The sequence below is a fragment of the Metopolophium dirhodum genome, chromosome 1, assembly GCF_019925205.1.
Source record: "Metopolophium dirhodum isolate CAU chromosome 1, ASM1992520v1, whole genome shotgun sequence".
Taxonomy (NCBI): Eukaryota; Metazoa; Arthropoda; class Insecta; order Hemiptera; family Aphididae; genus Metopolophium; species Metopolophium dirhodum.
The window spans coordinates 148,552,305-148,576,314 of NC_083560.1; the positions used below are offsets into that span (position 1 = coordinate 148,552,305).

General features: G+C 30.4%; 1 protein-coding gene across 1 annotated transcript; it reads right to left on the reverse strand.

The window, feature by feature from the left end:
* Nucleotides 1-343: 343 nt before the first annotated feature.
* Nucleotides 344-6,024, reverse strand: LOC132933331 (uncharacterized). The gene is made up of 12 exons (XM_060999632.1): nt 5,769-6,024; nt 3,431-3,556; nt 3,205-3,270; nt 3,043-3,132; nt 2,805-2,930; nt 2,631-2,708; nt 2,462-2,557; nt 1,452-1,514; nt 1,230-1,301; nt 772-1,013; nt 538-700; nt 344-465 (listed from the first exon to the last, which is right to left on the reverse strand). The coding sequence occupies exons 1-12, from the start codon at nt 5,962-5,964 to the stop codon at nt 344-346; spliced, it is 1,440 nt and encodes a 479-aa protein (XP_060855615.1). The 5' UTR covers nt 5,965-6,024.
* Between the last annotated feature and the right edge of the window lie 17,986 nt (nt 6,025-24,010).

The window sequence follows — 24,010 nt, forward strand, 5'->3', positions numbered from 1 at the left end:
TAAATTAAAATTGTCTGTTACTTTATAAAATATAAAATAAAATCTTAAAATGTAAAATTAATACATTTGTATTAATTACATAAAAGAAAAAGAAAATTATATTTGAAAAATTAATGATAAGTACCTTTTATCAGTATTATATATTATAGTAGTAAATTGTAAATTTAATTTTTCATTACTTAATAATACATAATATAAAATCTTAAAATGTAAAATAAATATAATTATACATTTGTATTAATTACATAAAAAAAAAAAGAAAATTTTATTGGAACAATTATAATGGTAAGTACCTAATATCAGTATTATATATTGTAATTTTCTGTACTTTAATATGAAAAAATTATTGAACTGTCTTATCTCTAATTTTAAATGGCGTTTGAATTAGCACATATTTTATAACCTGTTCAATTTCGTTGGTTGAATTATCGGATGCAGCAAATTTTTTAATAGTTTTCACAGATTCTAAAAAATAAATAATAAATTTAATAAATTTAGTTTAAATTATAGTATAGTTTATATTATATTATACATTACCAAAAATAATTTTATTCACAAGTAATTTTTCAAACGAGCATTTTTTATTTCCGCGTCCGTTGTATGAAAATTTGCAAAGCAATTCAGGTGTAAACATTAGAGTCATTATTCGTTTTACCATAATTTTAATGGATTTTCCACCAACAGATGATAAACGTTTGACCTAAATCAATAATAGTTTAACTTTTGTATATATAAGTACATACAAATAATGTGCTTAAACAAATTACATACCAACTGATGCCGATAATTTTTATCAATATATAACTCATTTTCAAATTCTTGTAGATTTTCCTGGCTTTTAATAGGCAATTTATCATCTATAAGACAAGTGTCGTATAAGAGTTGAGATTCTCTAGTTTTTGTCAAAGTATTTTCTTCGTCTCTCTGAATAATTATATCTAATTTCTCATGTATTGATTTAATTTCATATTTAATTGTTAGCATATAATTCAATAACCTCGCATATTGATCATCTGTAAAAATACGTTAAAATAATAAATATTCTTCATAGATAAACAGTGTTCAGTGGGCAAATCGGGAATTATTAAGATATCCAATAAAAACAAAAATTATGGAATATGTAAATCAAAATTATCAGTTAAATAATATTATGTATTCGACAATATTATGATTGGAATAATGTTATAGTTGAGGGTACATATTATATACTTATTATTTCTAATAATTACCTTTATGAGGAGTTTTTTGTTTATATTTTGATGTAGGTCCTTCTGTGGATTTAATGGATATACTATTGTTGACTAAAATCAAAATAATTGCATACAGGAAATTAAATTCAATAATCATTCGACAATATAATAACTAATACGGGTACATTCTGTCATTCTAATGCATTAATAATAGTTTCAGGAAAATAATGCATTTAAATATGAATTAAAAGCAATACACACCAGATAATCCAGGTCTTGGAGAAATCTTTATTGGACTGTTTGAAAATAAACTTGTCTTAGCTCCTTAAAAAAAAATAATATAACAAACTACGTAAATATAAGTTTAAAACATTTTCAAAGAAATAAAAAAATTTGTATATGTATAATGTAGTGTTAACTGTCCAAAAACTGTTGTGGAGACAAAGTTTTTTTTTCAGCCATTGAACAAGTGTTATCTGTTTATAGTTAATTAATAATGTTAATACTTTATACTCCAGACTAGAATATTAAATAATAATTAATTAATAATAGAAGATTCTAAGAAAATGTCATCATTTTTTAAATTTGATATGACACTGGAAGCTGCTATCAAAAATAACAAATAAATACTTGCTGCTAGTACATGCCTATTTAGATTTTATGCGTTTTACGTAGTACCGCGGAAACAATTGTAGGTGCTGGATAAAGGTGTACACAAATTAGACAAAAAATGACAACCTTATAATAATTGATAAAGATGACAAAGCTATTTGAATTACACAAGTATTAATTTTGTTTGTTGAATGTATAAAAATTAAAAGGAATAAAATGAATGGATATATTAGTATTATTTTAAACTTTGTTCATCATTTTTTTATTTAATGCATAATTTAAAAATGTTAGGACATATTTTCGAACTTATTATTAGTGCATATTATAATGCATATTTTGCCAATTTTTAGTGCATGAATGCATGCTTATTTATGCATTTTTTAGTGCATGAACTTATGAGCCCTAATTATTACTATTACTAGGTTATGATCACTATTATTATTACTATTATTTCTCACTTATGTTAGAGGTTAAATTTTTATTTTTCTGTTATACTGTGAACTTGAAACGTCATCTTTCTATTTAATGTTATGTTATGTTGCAAGTTATTGAAAGTAATTATATTAAAAGCTGAAAGTGATTATACTGAGAGACAAAGTTATTTCTTACAAACAAATAAAACTATATTTGTGAATACTAAAAATTAAAATTATAATTACCATTAATAATAGAATTGTTTGGCGTACAGGCAGTTAAACTTGAATCACTCCTATTTGGACTTTTATTAATATCATCAAATAGGCTCCTTTTTACACCTTAAATTGTAGATATTTGATTATAAAACATGAAATATAGTCTAATGCAAATTAAACTTTTATTTTACATTACCGTGTGACTGAGATGAAGATGTATATTTGGATGTTTTTAATGGAGACATAATAACACTGCCGTTATCAGACTTGTTTCCTAAAAAAAATAAAAATTACATGATATAAATTAAATTAAGTTATAGTAACAAATTATAATTATAATTTTGAATTTATTAATAGAAATTTTAAATACCACTTATCAGCATTTTTGGAATCGACTTGTTCATAGTTTTTAAAGGTGTGACATTATAAATATGAGTTACTGCTTTAGAGGATGTAGTAATATCATCATTCAATGTAGCTGCAGGGCTCATTTTGTCTATAATATATAAAATATTTAACTTTATCAATGTTATTTATGGATAAAATGTAATTTATTTACCAACCTGGTACAATATTATTATTTTTAGAGACTTTTAATGGCGACCAACCATCAGGTCGACGTTCAAGAACAATATCCTGTCTTAAAAATTTTATGTTTTGGTTGTCGGCTACAATAATATTTTTATTAGGACTAGAATCTGAATAAAACATGAAAAAAAAAATGCTATAATAATACACTACGAATCTAAAAAATATAAAAAACTACTTGCCTGCAGAATGATAACATGGTATTGAATTTTGGTTCATGTCAGATAATGTGTCAGATTGTTCACTATCTATAAACAAAAATACTTGATAAAACTATAATATACGATGGTAGCATTATAAATTAATATCGATAAATAAAGATTAAATACATATTATATTATAGAAATAAAATCGTTAAATATGCTTATTTTTTGAAAATTATACCAACTGTATCTAGACTAAACATACCAGATTGTAAACAAACTCTATTTTGTCTTCTAATTTTTTTCTTTTTTAATTTATCTTCTTCTGTCGAAGAAAGGTCAGATTTATCCTTTGCCATCTCACATTTTTTTTGGGCCTTTGAAAAACTGTCTAAAACATATAAAACAACAATGTTTGTTAAAATAATTTGTAATTCTATGCAATAAAATTATTAAATATTAATTTATGTAAACAAAGACATTGCATTCATCGTTTAGACCCTAATAAAATATTAAATATAAAAATACCTATAAAATATTCATTGAGTTATTATAAACATTATATTTAGAACAAACAGTGTAATTTAAAAACGGCCTTAATTATGAAAGGGTTTTATCAAATAATTATATTAATGAATCAATGTATTAAATAAAGAAATTATAAATTGATATACGTTAAACTAACCAAAAAATTGAAAATAAACTACCCACTTCATTCGCTCAAAATTATTTTTTCAATTTCAATGATTTATCATTAATTCAAATTGAATACATTATAGTTATATCTAATCCTCACTTACTGCACAACAGAGTAACTAACTTACCTACATTTTGTAAATAAAATTGTTAAATTTTAATAAAAATTGGTGATTATAGAAACAATGATTATAGAAAAAAATTGATGTAATAAATTCAGCGTGACAAAACACAATGTACTTAGAAAATAAACTTTTAGATTATGTTTAATATGTCTAACTGAAAGAACGAAATTAAATTTTCAAAATTGCATTTATTTTAATGAGTTAAACAAATATGACATTTAAACAATGAAACAAGACAAGACTATAAAAATGGGTACTTGTTTGTTATCGCCCCTCCAGTACATCGCATAAAATTTATCGCTATTGCTAATCGTTTGTGATCTATTTTAGAAAATGAGTAAACTACATTTTATCATTTTTATGATATAGGATATTAGTTCGTTGCTGGCTTTCGTTTACTATTTAATTTACTTATTACCTACTATAATGAAAAATTCGATTTATACGTTAAAATGAATTTTACTAAATTACTTACAATTGTTTCAAACAGGAATTAGCTTTTTACAACAACATAATATAATCAAAGTTAGTGAAGTGTTTGAAAATGGCCATATAATGTCCATCAAGGGATCGCGATGGCGATGTCAGAAAAGAAGTTGCCGAAAGGAAAAAGGTTTGAGAATTAATAATTGGCTAACTGGTTCTAGACTACCAATACACACAATTGTCCATTTCATATACTACTGGGCCCGAGAAATGTCTTCAGTAACATTTTGTAAACGTGAACTAAATATGGGACAAAATGCTGTGGTTGATTGGAGTAATTATCTACGTGAGGTATGTGTATGGAAGCTTGAAAATAATCAAAATAAAGAAATTGGTGGTCCCGGTCTTTTTGTTGAAATAGATGAAAGTTTATTTGTGCGTAGAAAAAATAATGCTGGGCGTATTCTACCACAGCAATGGATTTTTGGTGGAATATGTCGGGACACTAAAGCGTGTTTTATAATCAGTGTACCAGATTGATCGGAGAAAACATTGTTACCTATAATACAAAAATATATAAGACCAGGCTCAATAATTTTGTCAGATTGTTGGAAAGCTTACAATAATTTGCAGCAAGTGGGATTCAAACATAATACTGTAAACCACACCTACAATTTTGTCGATCCAGACACAGGGGCTCACACCCAACATATTGAGAGGTTGTGGGGTTCTGCTAAATGGGGCAATAAAAAGCGTCGTGGAACTAACAGAAATTTTCTAGAATCATATTTGGCAGAGTTTATGTGGAGAACACGTCTCGGAGAACAAGACGCATTTGAAACTATCCTCAAAGATATTTCCGAATTCTGGCCTCCATTATAACTATACATTTTTTAATTTAAACTTTATACTATACATTTATATATTTAAAACTATTAAAATAAAATAAAATAATATTATACATTGAAATATTTTTTTTTATTTATGGAGGGGCGATAACAAACAAGAGTGGCGGGGCGATAAATTTTATACGGTGTACTGGCGGGGCGATAACAAACAAGTACCTAAAAATGTTAGACACATTATAGCTACTGTAAGTAGAGTAATGTTTTCTATAATTCTATAATATATGGAACAGTAATGTATAAGTATAGATACTTACATAAAATGTTATATTATTACAGCCTGTTTTATTAAAAACAACTTCCTACGTGTAATAATCAAAAATAAAATTTTTCTAAAATAGGAAACGAATATATTTGATTAGTGACGAGGGGAAACATTTTATCATATACAGATACTTATTATATTTAATTTAAAATACAAAATATACTTATAGTTTTCCATAATGCTTACCGATATTACTGCTCAAACAACGTGCTTCAAAAAACGAAAAATCAAGCTTATTTGGTCGTACTTGATTGAATATTGCTTTTTTTATGTCTTTAGTTTTGGACGATCTTGGCCAAGCACAATTCCCTTTTGCATACCAGAATCCAGGAACTACTTCCACAGTGTTGTCCAAAACAAAATGTACAACACACCACACCATTTTATGTATTTGTATTTTCGTAAAGAATAAAACCGTTCAAGAAACGCGTGCGAAGGACGGACGCCGTCGCCGAACACGATTATAATATAGACGTGATAGCGAAGGCGCGAGGTGAGTCGTGAGGCGAAGTGAGTCGTGACCGTTGATCGTTGACGAATGACAAGCTTATTATCGTATTATTATATCGTCGCACTCACACATCGTCGCCGTAGTATTAAAATATTGATAAACTTATGGAATTCCCAATGATTACTATATTTCCATCATTAAATTATTTATTTTAGTCTTAGAATTAGAACGACTTTATTTACATCTCATAAAATACGCTGTAATCGTAATGAACTATGAAATGTTGGTACTTCGGGGATATAACTAAATAATAATAAATATATTAAACAAGCCAGCTTTATCAAGTAAAATCAAAATAATGCTGACAATATGGTTTTTCGACATACCTAGTGTTGATCACCAGACTTAACATTTTGAATATAGCTCACTTGATTTAAAAGGTTGGCAACCCCTTCCGATGAGAATAATACATTGAGTAATTTTACTTTATGGAATAATATAATCATAGAACAATCGACCATATAATATGTGCTAATAGACCATTTCAACACACGCTAATATAGTACATAGTCGTAAAAAAATAGTTTCGAGTAGTTTTGACATGGTTACATTTATTTAATAAATCCCTACGCGGCTTCCATAATATAAACTCAAATGAGTCAAATTTGTATACGACTAGTCAAAGACATGCGTATACAAATTTTTTGATGTTACCTACAATAAAATATGCATTGTTTTTATTTATATTAAACTATTCTTTTATACTTATACCTTACTAATTATTTCTATAAATTATAATATAGTATTGATAATACTGTATTAGATATTTTATTTTATCCATAATATACATATATGTATGATACACCTACCTACCAGTATAATTAAATCAAGAATTGGATTTATTATGGTACCTACACTTTTAATACCTACATTTATTAATTATTATGGTATATTTTTAATACAAGTGAATGATTTCTTATCTCATGACTCATAGCAATGTTTTATGAGTTTATGACCAATGGCAGTATAATATAGACTAACCTATAAAATAAGCTATACTTACAATATTACAATAATATCAAAGAATAGACTAAATTGACTATATTATTATGAAATATCTTGTTGTCTGTAGAATGAAGATTATTGTAAATTACCTATGTCACTTGATGGACACATAAATTACCTAGCTATAATATTATGTTATTATATGTGTATAAACTGAGGTACACATTACTTTTATTAAAACTCAATTAATGTTTGCTGTTTAACAGGGCAATAATATTACTCCCAGAGTGATAACGACATAACGTGATTACTTTAGTTTTCGTCATAAAACGTATTACAATTTTTAAAAAGCTGAGATTCGAATAGATTGTACCTAATCAGAAAGTTTATTATTTACAAGTCACAAATTAGTTAATGAGCATTATTATAATACAATTAAAATTATAAAATATAATAATAAATCATGATAAATATTAAATTATTATTCGTGTTCGGAGTAATTACCACAATGACGTAGGTATATACCGTATACGTATCCATACACTTGCATAAATATCAGGGCCTGCTATACGGATTACGGATATAATCAATGGCGTATTCAGAATTTTTTTAGGGTGGGGCACACACGCGACTGTCTGAAATTTAGAAAAATAGCCAAAAATTAAAATAATATATATAAAACACTGCAATAAAAAGCAAATACCTACGGCCAATGAGGAGGGGGGCATGTCCCCTGTGCCCCTCCTGGATACGCCACTGGATATAATATATGAAAGGGATATATTATATTCTTGCGATGAAGCATTTTTAAAAACAATTTTTTAATTGTTATTTTAATTGTTGTATTACACAAGTGCGTATATTGTTTTATAACATAGAGACCAGTGCAGTGTGCATCATTCATAATCATTTATTTTTTGGCAACGCGTCGTCGCCCGTCGGCCACGACGTTCTTATCTTATTTCCGTGGTAGCTGACCTTTATAAGATCATAATATCATAGACATATAAATTAAATTATATGTCTATGGATCATATACTAGTAATTAGTATAATATAATCTAAACTCTAAAGGTCTATCCTAACCTGGAAGTTCGTACAATAAAGAGTTGTAAATTAGCGACGATTATACAATGGTGTGTTGTTTCAATAAAGTTAATTTTTATAATGTATAATATTCCGACTAGTTAATGCGGAAATTAAATAGCTTATGTTGCTTTATGAGAGCATGTTAAAACGTACCGAAAACCATACGGAGCGCGACATGTAATGAGTTCACATCAGGGACAACCAAAAATTTTTTTTGCGCTTTTTTAATTGTTTTTATGATAACTGATACAACAGTTAGTAACTTAGTAATTACCTGTGACCTACTTGAGGTGGTGTTGTATAGCAAGTCGAGGGATATATCCGATTAGCGGAGCGGAGCGACGGCGCCGAGGAGTGCATATCGACGAATGCCGCTTGCACAGCATCACTGACCACTGACGCATATCATGCGCATAAATCAGCCGGGTATCTAATATATACACGGATGGTTCCGTGAACGCTTTAACTACACGGGCACCCGGGTATCTTGACAGAGCGTATAATATATTATATTATTATAAAGGGCTCTGAAGTCTGAGTGATAATTGATTTATCAATGTATCATGCACGAATAAAAATATACCTACTAGATACGCATTACTCAATGAATAAATTATATTATTTAATTATTTATAGTAAAAAGCGACGCCCCCATGGCCCCATATGATATATATATATAAAATATACATAATTTAACGCTATTTATTTATACCGCAATAATAATGTGGACGAAATTGTATTAAGCATTCAATAAATACTTGAACGGATACATTAACAATGTAATTCTAATTTAATGTGTGAATAGTGTTAACCTTCTAACCTATTATTGATGTTTATAGATATAGGCTTAATAAGCATTATTTATGATACTCTATTTAAATGTTAGTCATAGTAGGTTTATTCAGCATTTGATATAAATTAACTTATAAATATTTAAAATCTAACCTAAATCAAATGTTTATATAGCACTAAGAACTTACTTTAATATAAAGGTTTAAAAATAAACACTTTTTCTAGTATTATTGAATCTTATTTTTTGAAACTTTAAAATTCAACTCAACTTCAACATTTATAGAATATTTAACATTGGAAAATGTTATGTGGGTAGTTCACCTTGGAATGCCCCTCTATTACTTGTTAAGAAAAAATTAGATGCCAGTGGGAAAGAAAAGTTTCGTATCGTGATAGACTTTAGAGCTTTAAATCAAGTAACTTTAAATGAATTTCATCCCTTACCTAATATCACGGAAATACTCGATCATTTAGGACAATGCCAATTGTTTAGCGTAATTGACCTTGCTTCAGGTTTTTACCAAATTCCGTTATCAGAATCTTCACGAGAGCTTACAGCTTTTTCAGCTAACAATGCACACTACCACTTTAAACGAATGGCGATGGGGATGAAGACTAGCCCCTCCACATTCCAGAGACTTATGGATAATGTAATGTCAGGAATTATTGGGATAAAATGTTTAGTATATCTTGACGACATAATAATCTATGGGAAAAACTTGGATGATCACAATAATAAGTTAATAGATGTGTTTGAACGTTTGCGTGAGCACAACTTAAAGATACAGCCAGATAAATGTGAGTTTGTAAAACGAGAGTGTATATACTTAGGGCATGTTATATCTGAAACAGGAATAAGACCAGATACGAAGAAAATCCAAGCTGTTCTGGACTTCCCAGAACCTAAGAATGTAAAGCAAATTAAATCTTTTCTAGGATTATCTGGTTATTATAGGAAGTTTATTGAAAATTATAGTTCGATAGCTAGGCCTATTACTAATTTGTTAAAGAAGGATGTAAAGTTTAATTGGAGTGAAGAATGTGATAGAGCTTTCGGAAAGTTAAAACATGCATTATGCACTGAACCCGTATTACAATACCCAGATTTTACAAAGGAGTTTATCTTAACAACAGATGCTAGTGGGAAGGCATTAGGAGCCATATTATCACAGGGAGAAATAGGAAAAGATTAGCCCATTGCATATGCTTCAAGGACCTTAAGTCCAAGCGAATTCAACTATTCCACAACAGAGTTAGAATGTTTAGCTATAGTCTATGGAATTAAGCAATTTAGACCTTATCTTTATGGAAGGAAATTTACTATTTTGAGCGATCACAGACCATTAGCGTGGTTATTTAATTTAAAGGACCCCTTATCAAAGTTAGCTAGATGGCGAATACAATTAGAACAATACGATTACGTCATTAAATACAAACCTGGAATTCAGAATGCTAATGTAGATGCTTTGACACGAATGTATACTATACAGGATATTAAGGAAGAAAGCTATAACAATTTCCTTGTAAAATTCGAAAGCACATTGATAACCAATGGTAACGTTAAGGAGGTACATGGAGAATTGTTGGAGTCACCTCCTGAGTATCAAAGTTACTGAAATAGAAAAGTATTATAACTTCAGGTCAGGAACAAACTACGAAATAAAACAGAAATTTGGGGATACCGTTATCTTGAAATCCAACAAACAAGTAGGAGAAGTAACAAAGGTTAAACATGAAGATAGGTATATAATATTCTTAATAACCAAGAGTAAGTCTAGGCAGAACACTACGTATGAAAATCTATATACAACTTTATTGAATTTAAAACATTTTAGTGAAAAACATTCTTTAACAAAACTCATAATGAATCAATTAGGTCGAAATGATGGATTAGAATGGGACAAGGTTAGAGCTATGATTAGATATATATTTCGAAACACGGGAATAGAAATTTTAGTTTGTTCAAAAATGGAATATACAGAGCAAGAGAAACTGGTTATATTTAAACAATTTTACGATTCAAATTTTACAAATAGAAAAATTAAGCAACCCATGGTAATAACCACCACAAGTTCAAAGCCATTTGAAAAGATATTTTTGGATATAGTAGGACCATTAGTCACTACCGCATCTGGAAATACTTATATTTTAACAATGCAAGATGATTTAACTAAATATTCATTGGGAGTACCATTACCAAACCACACAGCCAATACTGTAGCTGAAGCCTTTGTAGTACATTTCGTTTGTATTCATGGAATACCAGAGACCATATTTACTGACCAAGGGACAGATTTTCTAAGTAAAACATTCGCAGAAGTATGCAAACTTTTAAAGATTAACAAGATAAACACCAGCCCTTATCACCCGCAAACTAATGGGGGGTTGGAAAGATCACATAGAACATTAGCTGAGTATCTTAGGCAAGGATTTAAATACTTGGGATCAACTGTTAACTTATGCCTTATTCGTTTATAATTCGACTGAACATTCAGCCACAAATTATCAGCCATATACATTACTGTATGGGAAAGAACTAAATATCCCGGTAAATTTGAAAAGTAACCCTGAACCTAGATATAACTACGATGATTATCTGCATGACCTGAAACAGAAAATGCAGGAATCTCATAAAATAGCAAGGGAAAGGTTAATAAAGAAAAAGATTAAATCAAAAGCAAATTATGATAAAAACGCTCATAGCGAAGAGTTGCATGTAAAAGATTCAATACTGTTACGAGATAATACCCAAAAGAATAAGTTAACACCATTATGGAAGGGACCATATGAAATATTAGAGGTGTTAGATACTGAGAATATTGTTATTCAAAGGGGGAGAAGGAAGGTCACGGTACATAGAAATGATGTGAAGAAATATCATGAAAGTTCCAGTTAGAGAATTAAATAAGATAACTAAGATAGATATAGTTGTAAATTATTGAGTGAATAACGTAGGTGATAAGAAAATATTTCCAAATTAAAGGAATACACTAAGAACATAGCACAATTTTTATATGATATGACAGAAAATAGGGGATGGTTAGATGAGTATTGTTGTGACACATTGATAGATTTCATAGAATTTATACCTGAACCAGGCGATTTGCTGGAATATAAAAGATTAGAAGCTAACGAAATGATTGCTTTATAGATTAATTGGTTTACTGGAGATTCATGGTCAATCAGGGATTCCGGAAGAAGCAAAGAGGGAAACTAAATTATTGTATAATGAAACTACACCACTAGGAGGGCTCATGGTACAAAGTATAACAAGTATGTAGGATAATGTGAAAGGGTTACCCGAAATCTATGAACACAGATGTAATTTACGATTTATACGTATAAAATGTAATGGAGTGATTGACAGCGATAAGGTATACCGACAAGGACAGATTGCATTATCTGTGTATATGGGAAAACATTGTTCAATAAATTTGCTGGGACCAGAAGGAATAGAATTCGAAGGGATAGGTTCTACACAATTCGGTTTGACAGGAGATCAAGTATTATTCGAACAAAGATTGCTTATAGAACCCATACCTCTTCAAGAATTTCAAAATAAGGATAACACAACTAGTGCAACAGATGTAGAAAGAAAAGCTGAGAAAAGATCCTTACCTGATATGTTAGAAACAACCACCAAGTTAAATACCACAGAATATCCAATAACATTATCAACAACCCACCTAGATGCAGATGTAATCACTAATAATTCAGTTAATACAATCGTACTTGAGGAAACCACCAAGGCCAGTAATCTAAGGGAAACCACCGAAACCAGTGAATCAATAGGAACCAATACTAAAACAAATAATCAAAAAGGAAAGGAATTAGAATTAAAATATATATATGTAACATGTGTCATAATGGGAATAGTTATAATTGCCATAATTATACTAATGATTATTATAAGTCAACATTACAAATTGGTGGGAAGAAGCCGACTCAATTACTTAAACTCAGTAAGCTTTAAATCTTATACACATGACGATATAGAGTTAACAGAAACTAAAATGTAATCAAAAAAGTAAGGTAGATAATCAATAACGTAATATTGTATAATTAATAAGGTAATAAGATAAGTATATTAAATAATATAATATAAAAGGAATTAAATAAGTTATTAATAAATTAATTTTAATGTAACGTATAATGAGAGATACGAAGTTCCAATAGTCATTTATTTAAAAGAATTTTAGTTAGTATTATTGAACCATATTTATGATATTAAACACTTGTCTGTGAACAGAATCGGAAACAGACCTGTTGGAATGGCAACTATGGTAACAAAATATACAGACCCACCACAAATCACGGGAAGGGAGAACAAGAAAGAATTAATTGCCATGAGAAATTTAGCATTACGAGTGTTGAATACTGAAGATCATTCAAAGATAACAAAGAGCCTTTGGGAAGCCTTCATGGTTTGATGTATGACGAGGATAATGAACAAAAAAACGAGATTGATTAGAAATTGCTAGTTCAATTGTTGATGTGTTAGAATTTAAGTTTGAAACATATTTACTTGACCTTTAGTAAACTGTAACAATGTGACAACTTAGATTGTAAATTAACATTGGAAAGCTAATAAACGTGGTAATAAAGTAATTATGATGATTATGATCAATTTTGTTCTTGTATAGGTTGTTCTGCATTCCCATCATCCAAGGACAACTACCGTATTATAATGAAGAATTTAAAAATGAAACAGCTATATTTTTCGAAAATCAAGGTGAATTAAGAATTATAGGAGCTCAATGGGAACTAGTAACATACATACCGTTAGAGAATTATGATAACAGATATGACGCTTTATTAAATGAAATTAATAATATGACAAACCATTGTAAGGATATATTATCTGAATATGAAATATGTTCGAGGTTCGCACATGTATTAAAAACAATGTTTATGAAAATAGCTTCACAAAGAGAACAAATGTATGAATCTATAGGTAGATATATAAATACCGATGATAAGGAAACGGTAATTAGAAAAAGAAGAGGGTTAATAAATATTGTAGGAACTGCGATGAAAACTTTATTCGGGGTGTGTGATGATGATTGCACCAAAGAAACAAATAAAAATATCGAAAAAATGGAAACTAGTAATGTAAACATGTTGCATATTTTAAAGAGTCAAACTACAGTAGTAAAATCAGTTGTACAAGGAATAGGGAACACAACCACAGAAATGAATATGTCGAGTTAGGAGAAAAACAGGGGGAAATATACAAAAAATTAAATGAAGCAGCAAATCATACTCATACGTTAGAAACCTTGATACTTAGCAATAGAATACACAGCATATTCACTGCATTAATTACACAATTTTCTTATGAAACCACCACTATAAGTGCTATAATTACAGAAGCTAGAACAGGAATTTTACATCCAAGTCTAGTAACTCCAAGAGAATTAGGTAGGAAATTGACCCAGATTAAATTAAATTTACCAGTAAATTTGAATTTACCCATGGGGACTAAAGCAAATGAAATATATGAGTTAAGTAAAATAACTAAGATGGCCGTGTATTACAGTGGAAATCAGATAGTGTTTTTAATTAAAATACCATTGATAACAGAACTAAAACTAACATTATTCAAAATCATACCAATTCCACATAGATTCGACTATAAACATAGTGTAGTATTAAAGCCAGAATTTCAGTATGTAGGAATAACTAAGAATAGAAGACAATTTACAACTTTCACAGAAACACAATTGTTAAGCTGTATAGCTACCGAAATTTTTAATATATGCCCAGAATTTCAACCTATTCAACATGAATCCGTTAGACAACCATGCGAAATTTCATTATTTAAGAATCCTGATGTGTTACCAAGCAACTGCGAAGCAGGAATCATAGTGATAGCAAAGAACATTTATCATAAGTTAAAGTATGCAAATACATGGATTTACACCACTAACAATGATACATTAACCATAACATGTCAAGGGGAACAAGAGCCACATATAGTAAAATTAAGGAATCAGGGTTTAGTCAACTTAAATCAAGAATGTAGGGCTTATGCTAGTGATATAGTTTTAAACCCCACGCGGGAAGTAAAATCCAAATATTATGTGAACTTTATACCTAAACTAGGGATAGGTAGTTTGAATCTTAATATTCCAAAACTGAACACATTAGCAATTCCAAAATATACCCAAGGTCATGATTTACTAAGGCTAGATAACGTTCACGAATTAGCTCATTCCCTGAATGAAATACAAACAATGGTCGAAAAAGAAGAAGATAGGCAGGGCGGAAAGGCCGACCAAGCTAAACATTATTTGACATATGTTTTAATAGGATTACTATCATTTTCTTTAATATTAATTTTATTGATATACGTAATGTACCTATACACTAGGACTCTAAAAAGAAAAAATAATACTATGGTGGTCAGAACAATTAAAAAACCACTTGGTAAAGGTAAATTCTGTAAACAAACAATTTATGAACCAATGAGGAAAAATATATCATACAACGAGCATGGACCTATAGTAAACCGTAAGTTGTATGAGAGTAAAGAGGAATTACAAGAAACCTCATTTTCAAATAATAATGACAGGAATATAGGTATCAATAATACGAATGCTAGTAATTTACCAGCAATAATAAGTAATTAAAAAAAAAAATATATGTATTAATTAATATAAAATAAATATAATGTAGATATTATAGTATAAGTAAGGAACTAATTATTATATTTGTATATAGAGGAAATACCCACAAGTTCGTTATAATGGATTTCGAATTTACTAACATTCATAGAACGAGTAAGGTCCTTATATCTGGAGCGATATAAGGACGACCGTTGTATCTGCCAGAAAACGGAGAAGTAAGACCGATGAAGGATCGAGAGGTACTAGTAGCACAAAAGGCATTAGCACGGATTTTTAAGGCAAAAACCGAACTAAGGGACATTTGTTTAGACCAACTGAATCAGAGTCTTAAGGCACCAGTAAATAGTTTGAATGCGACCTATATAAAAAACTATATACTGCGTGACAATAAGATTAATGTGATAGTGGTGTTTGGAGGTAGTTCCGACAGAGAAATTTTAAAGAGATTAGGAATTAATTTTCCATTATTAGATATGCGATGTTACGATAAAAATTTAAACCGACAATTTTATTTACAATTAGAGGACGTATCGAACAAAAGAATAATTTTTGAAATAGAAGTAGGGTATTATGACAAATCGGGAAGGATATTAAATCTTACCGAGTCACACAATTTAATATGTAAAAAGAAACACAAAATAACTTATGCACATGATCCACGCACAGACGTCATATACACAAAATGTATATTTGACTATGCTATCAGGAACTACAGATACGAAAATTTGATTAAACATTTCACGTAGGAAAACACTAAACTTTACAAATAATAAGCATTTATAATTATAGGAACCACTAATCTAAAATGGATAGGAATGAACAACTATTGCAGGAAATAAACATAAATGTAGCAATACAAACGCACACTAATTCAGAACTCGGAGAATGGTATAATTTTACAGAATGTTTTGATTATCATATAGTTTCAGCCAATAATTCAATATTAGTACCTTACGAAAGTAGAGAAATTCTAGACATAATTAAATGTGTAAAACGTTTCATGACAGATATGGTTGTGGAAAGAGATTTGGCAAATCCAATTTGTTTGGATTTGGCCAGATATATTAATATTGTACCTAGTGCAAAAGATTTACTATTTTACGAAAGATAATTAATAATATAATATAATCCAATATAAACAAAATATATACTGGTCCCATATATACCAATGGAGATTTTAAATACTAACTATTATTTTATTGTAATCAAATATATATATGTATACTAACATAATTTATTATATTGTAATTGTATAATCATTGTACTATTATTTTAATCATCATTTATTCATTTTATCAATTATAAAAAATTATTCTAATCAAATTACTAATAACAATTTTTATTGTATTTAAATAATATATTATGTTAACTAACAAAAATATAAATCTAATCAATTGTAATACTCTATTCGAGTAATAAAAAAAAAATATGTAACTAAATAATTATTATCATGTAAATTGTCATAATAAGACAATAATTAACCATTTTATCTATATACTATTGAATTATGTAACTATGTATAATGTAAACAAATTGTAAACATTATCTATGTAAATTGTATAATCTATGTAAAATTTAAAATTTAAAGCTTTTTGTAGTTCTACAAATTGTAGCCCTACAAAAACCTTTGAAAGGGCGGTGAGGTGTAGCGAGCTGTGACATTTTAACTATTTATCTAAAGATAAAACCTAAAAGGGCGGTAGATCAAAGTAATCGTATATAGTAAGAACCGCGTAATAATTACGTTAATAATAAAACTAGCATATGCGCTGCCGTATTACCTAAAATATAACACTAATTTAGGCGGTGTAAATGCGTATACATAATCCTATATTATATCGTATATTATATCGTATATTATAGTACGCGCCGCGTAACATTAATAGTAATAGTAATAGCGTATGCGCTGCGTGTGTAGTAGTACAAACGAATAACGAGCGCGCGACCATGAACGGCACGCGTCAATCTATATATGACTACTTATATAAATAACTCGCATAAAATGTCCATATAAAATCGTGAGTATTATGGAATAAAGCACCGCGCGTGTACAATAATAGCATATATATATGTTCAACTTCCTGCCGGGCGTGAGCGCGTGCCGAGGACACAGATGACCATATACGGTTATCCAGAAATAAGTAGGGACAGGGACAGACCCATCGAGGAGAGCTCAGGGACAAGCGTTCATCAGACGAACAACCAACGAGCTTAGGAGCAGTCATCAGAACTATTGTCACATCTCGCTAGTTTCATCCGTATATTTGGACTTAGAGTAATTTTTACATAATCTATCACAGTTGAAAAAGTTAAATAAAATCAAACATATTATACTAAACACTCGAGATTTACATTTATTCCATCATCTTTCAATCCTATTGACTGGGGAACGTTACAATGAAATAATTAAGAATCCATGTATTTTAGCTTTTAAAAAATGGCAATGTATTGAAGTAAGAAATCTTACTGGAAAAAAGATAAGATTCGATTTAACAAATAACTATCGAAATAATAAACATCCATTGTTTGGTGTTGTTTTTTTCAAACAAAAAGATTAGACAATCAAGAAAGTAATGCTTGTTTTTTTGATGATTGTGATGTTGTAAATTATTCTTTTGAAGTAAATGGAAAAAAATATCCTAATGAATTGCAAAATCTTGATTTTAATGATAAAAAATGTTGTCAATCATATGAAGATCATATGAGTAATAAAAAAACCTATTATAAATCACATGAAGAAAATCCATTAATGTATTTAGATAAACAAATGTTTAGAAAGAGACCATTTTTTGTTGTTAACATGAGTAGACACCAAAGTCAAATTGCGATCTCCAACTGTACAGTAATTTTAAACGTAGATTTCAGTAAAAATTTACCTGATAACACAATTTGTTATATTTGTTTAATTTCTAGTTCAGTGTATACGTTTGATATTGAAAGAGGAATAGTTGATGAAATTTTATAAAAAATTGTTCCTTACTTTAATTTTTTCAAGATATTTTATCTTGAAAAAAACTTTTTATATTTATTTTTTGATTAGATCAAGAACACCAATAAATTCTTCATCAAAATTAACAATATTACCTTTCAAATCTAAAATATAAATTTTTATAATTTTAAACCGATTTTTACTCACTGGTCTATATATTATCATTTTATGAGGTTTAATCAAAGCACTATTAGAATTATATTGAAATAAAAATAAAACTTCATCATAATGTGATAGCTCATCAATATCATGTGTAATAGATTCTTCAATTATATTACAATGTACTTCTAGTATTTTGTTGTTATTATTTAATGATTAATTTTCTCCATAATGTGTATGTATTGTATCAATCACTCCTAAACTTAAATTTAAATCTTTATCAAATGAAAAATAATCTTTTGTTGTTATTTTAATGTAATCAGCATTATTTTCAAACTTCATAATCGAATTGAATAAACTATTTAAATGTTCAATTTCCTTTTAATTCTGTTTTACTATTTTCATTAGAAATAATGCCATTTATTTCTTTTAAGAAACCTTGAGTGTAAAATGTTGGAGTTTTTACTCCTATTACCTTATAAACAATATCTGGTGGTGTATACTCAACACCTAATTCTATTTCTTTCCCTTTAGGCCATGTTTTATTAATAGGGATCAGACGTTTTATAAAATTAAAGCCTAAACAATTTGATAAATATTCATCAAAGCACAGACCAATTGAAGCAGTTATTTTTAATAAATTTTTATTTATTTCAATATTTATTTCAGGAAAATTTTCCACAAATTTAGTTCCGATTGAATTAAATAAATTTTCAATTTCGCCTATTGAATAAATACCTATAAATATTGTACCTAGTGGGATTTGACCATTTCGACCTAATCTAAATTCACATTCTTTTTCAATATTTATATAATCTTCACCATCAATAGGATAGTACATTTTTTTCTCACTTGTCATTGAAAAATCTATATTACCATTAAAACCTAAATATTTTTTTAATTTTTCATCTAATTTATAATAACAAGGAGATTTAATTGTAATTCTATTAGTTTCATCAGAAAATGATATAATAAGTGGTTCTATTTCTTTGTTCAATTGTTCAATACTATATCTACCTGTTTTTATTTGTATTATATTCTGTTTAATTGTTATACAACAGTTTGATTCAATATTAATAAAATTGTTGCCTTTCAAAACTATTGAATAGAGACCTAAAAAATAATCACCATATCATTGTGAATAGGTTTGTTTAAATGAATACAACCCTTTTTAACTTTTATAAATACCATTTATAAAAGTAAATTTATTTTTTTATTTAAAATCAAAATCATGTCTTGTTTTCCCATTCTTTAAAATTTTTTCACAATTATAAATAAGATTCAATCTTGTTTCCGAACTTGTATTATACCATGTTATTTTGTTTTCTGTAAATTCATTTTTATATCTATCTGGTAAATTTAACATATATTCATCGTTTAATACAACATTTAATTTTTTTCCAAACTTTGTATTAATCATTATGAACTTATTTACTTTGTATGGTTTTCCTTGTTCCAAATCATTAAATTTTATAAATGTATATCCATTGTTCATTTTATTTAAAGCATCTTCAAAGTTTTCCATTTCCATTTCTTATTTATATTAGAAAATATTAATTTTTTTTATTTTCAATAATTTTTTAAAAAAAATGTCTATTTCAAAAATTTCAAAAATTCCAAAAAATGCTCGATCGCGTTTTGGGCCCCGAAATATTACAGTTCGTGGCAATATACGTGGACGACCTACATATAACTTCTACCAGTTTTGATGAACATTTGAAACACTTAGAAGCTATATTTCAAAAATTTGCAACATATAATGTGAAAGTCAACATAAAAAAGTCACATTTCCTGAGAAAAAAATTAATTTTTCTAGGTCATGTGATATCAGAAAAGGGAGTCACTATGGATCCAGAAAAAGTACGGACCATACAAAACTTTCAGCCTCCGCAGAACAAAAAACAAGTTCAATCGTTTCTCGGATTCATTAATTTCTATAGGAAATACATCAGAGACCTGTCCAAGAACACAACAGTCCTCAGTGCTTTGACCAAAAAGGGTGTCTCGTGGAAATGGGACGTCCCACAGCAACAAGCATTTGATGAAATAAAACTACAATTTCTTGAAGACATCATCATACAATATCCTGATTTTTCAAGAGAGTTCTACATCAGTACGGATGCATCCAGCACACACCTGGGAGCCGAACTATTTCAAATAACAGAAGATGCGCAACACCAAACTTTAAGTTTCATCAGCCGCACCCTCAATACAGCAGAAAGAAATTATGGGACCACAGAATTGGAACTACTGGCCATATTTTCGCCTGCAAAAAGTTTAGAAATTATATATTAGGGCATAAGACAAATTTACTTACGGACCACCAAGCCCTCACCTTTCTCAACAGTTGTCAATTGCTCAATTAAAGGTTGACCAGGTGGACACTTAAATTACAAGAATACCACTTGAACATTCAACACATTCCGGGAAGGGAGAACGTGGGAGCTGACACACTCACCAGGTATCCCCAATCACCAAGTGAACAGCTGGGCAAAGACCAAGTTCAGATCACCATCAACAAATTAACTATAATGGACTACAGTGATGAACTAATGAGTCAATTCGACCATCTCCAAGAACTCCAACGAGGGGACAGCAGATTACAAAAGATTTTTCAACAAATAGCTAGTGGAAAAAATCTAAATTTTTTCATATTTAAAGATTTATTATTCACAAAAAATGAACATGGACGATACATGGTCATGATTCCAAGTGTCATGCACCAAGCTATCGTGAAAGAAACTCACGAGAGATGTGGTCACATGTGTACATCTAAAGTTTACCAGATGTTAAAAACACATTACAAGCTGATCAACATGTACCGCACCATCAAAAAAATAGTCAAAGCCTGTGACATTTGTCAAAAAGCCAAATGTGACAACCAGACAGCCAGGGGACCGATGCGCAGCATCTTACCCGAGAAACCTCTGCAAGTGGTATCCCTCGACCTCATGGGACCTCTGCCTAGGGGACAGAGAGGCGCTCGATACATACTGGCGATACTAGATGTCTTTTCTAAGTATATACGATTGTACCCTATCAAAAAAGCGACAGCGGAAACAATCCTACAAAAAATTACTAATCTATATTCCAAACGTTGGACATATAGAACAATTGTTGACTGACAACGGTACTCAATTTCATAGCAAAAAATGGATCAAGCAAACAAAAGCATTAGGCATACATGTTCGACGTACAACGACTTATCACCCGGAGGGCAACCCCGTTGAACGAGCGAACAGAGAGATAGGCCGCATGCTCCGTACATACTGTCATGCCAAACACACTAACTGGGTAAAGTGGATCCCGAACATTGAGTATTGGATCAACCATTCACACCACCAATCAACAGGATACACACCATATCAAGTTATGTACGGGCCAGAACCCGATACACACATCACCACCAAAATACAATTTCCCGACTATGACAATGCTATCAATGATGAACCAGTCGTTGAAGTCGTACAAAAAAGGTTAAGATCTAAAGCAGAATCACGAAATAAAAACAAAGATCAACTCAAGAAATTCAGACAATACAGAGTAGGACAACAAGTCCTAGTAAAAGAATATAAGTTGTCATCGGCCGATGATAATGAAATACATAAATTTTTTCTGTTATACAAAGGACCCTACACCATCATAGCAGTCGACGAAAACAATACAGTACTATTGGAAAACCAATATGACCGAACCGTCAGGTGCAACATGAGCAACATCAAGCCATACCACACTATGGTTCCAACAGAGGATTCATCCTTGTGTTTTCCTCCAGATCCTGGCATTGCCAGCGATCCATCCTTTTCTCCTCCAAAACAAATAAACTAATTTCATTTATATAACCATGATTTCTTCCAATCCATAGGATGTCTAACCTACCAACAGAACAACTTGAAGAAATCATGGACGTGGATCAGTTCCTTGCGGAACGGGTTCTCGAACTTTATGGGGAAGAAACCATAGAATTGGATCAAGAATACCAAGAAACCATAGCCTTAAATCGGATCCAGACCACATCCCAACCACCCGTAAGTAAAAAAGAACAGCTGAAAGCAGCAGCAAAATATAAACGCGAAGCAGCAGCCAAACTCACGAAGTATACAATCGAGCCCACCTTCAACATACCAAGCACGATCAGAGCCGTACCTATAAACCATGATGAACAGGGGACTGCAGATCCAGAACCAACTCCATCATCATCAAACAACGAAGAACCAGTCACACCTCAAAACGCAACGACCGTTCTACCAACTATAATGAGCAACAATGACAAACGCAAGGCTCAGTACAAGGAGAACAGAAAGATGGCCAGGCAGAAAAAACGCCAGCAATATCAAGCCGCCCATCCGTCAACTAAGTAAAAAAAAAAAACTTCAAAAATAATATACTTCAAAATTCAATATCAATGTCTCGTCACTATTAATTTTTATTCCTAATTTTTTGGACACAATATCAAAATTTAAATCAAAAATCAGCAAAAAAGAAAAAATAACAAATAAAAAAGGGGACTATGTAACGAGACAGAACACCTAATAGTCAACATTCGCTAAATAGCCGTTATAACACAGCGCGCATAGTGAATAAACCACGAAATAATTGCATTGAACGCCGTGCGCCGCAGCGCAGCCGTCGTCCAATAATGATACTACATCTGATCGCGCACCAGAGTCAACGCTAAAAAGACGCGACAGATGGCGTCGATCTACATGGCCTTCCGTCAAGCACATAAAAACGCTAATTATACTTAATTCGAGGTATAATTAGCGAAACTAAGTGTCAATAATATAAAAAAGATTAGTACATAAGCCATCAATCACGTAATAACCGTCGCTACCCGTGAAAAACCGACAAAAATACATAAAACACGTAACGAAAACCCGGCATCATTATTCACGGCGGCCACCGAGATAGTCGGTAAATACGCCCCGTGAATAACGGTGTTAGCCTTCTCTCGCTGCTCCCTTTACATTCTACTTCGGCCTAGGACATGGGAATACTAGGTCTATCTAGACGAAGTAGAATCCTCTCCGCGCTTTAATTCTCCCGTTAAATATCTGTACTGGCCTAGAACATGGTGAACACCAGGTCAATCTAGACAGTACAGATATCGCCGCCGCCGCTGTTACGCCGCCGCCGCTATTACACCGCTGCCGCGATTCTGTTTGCCGTTAAATTTTGTATTGACCTAGGACATGGTTCAATCCAGGTCGATCTATAGTCTATACCAAATAAGAGCGCACCGGGCGGCGCACAAAAACCGGTCATATCACGCGCATGTCAGAGAGCGCTACCGTCGTGCGTTCCAGCGCCACCAGGGTCAACCGCTTATACAGAGTGTGTTATATTGTCACACCATTTTAACGGTCTTTAGCGGT

Excerpts from the sequence above, each read along its gene's own strand:
- LOC132933331 (XM_060999632.1), bottom strand. The coding sequence starts at position 5,964 with ATGGTGTGGTGTGTTGTACATTTTGTTTTGGACAACACTGTGGAAGTA. Across the intron at positions 3,557-5,768 it reads TTGTTTGAGCAGTAATATCG|ACAGTTTTTCAAAGGCCCAA; the intron begins GTAAGCATTATG and ends TATATGTTTTAG. Across the intron at positions 3,133-3,204 it reads ACCATGTTATCATTCTGCAG|ATTCTAGTCCTAATAAAAAT; the intron begins GCAAGTAGTTTT and ends TGTTTTATTCAG.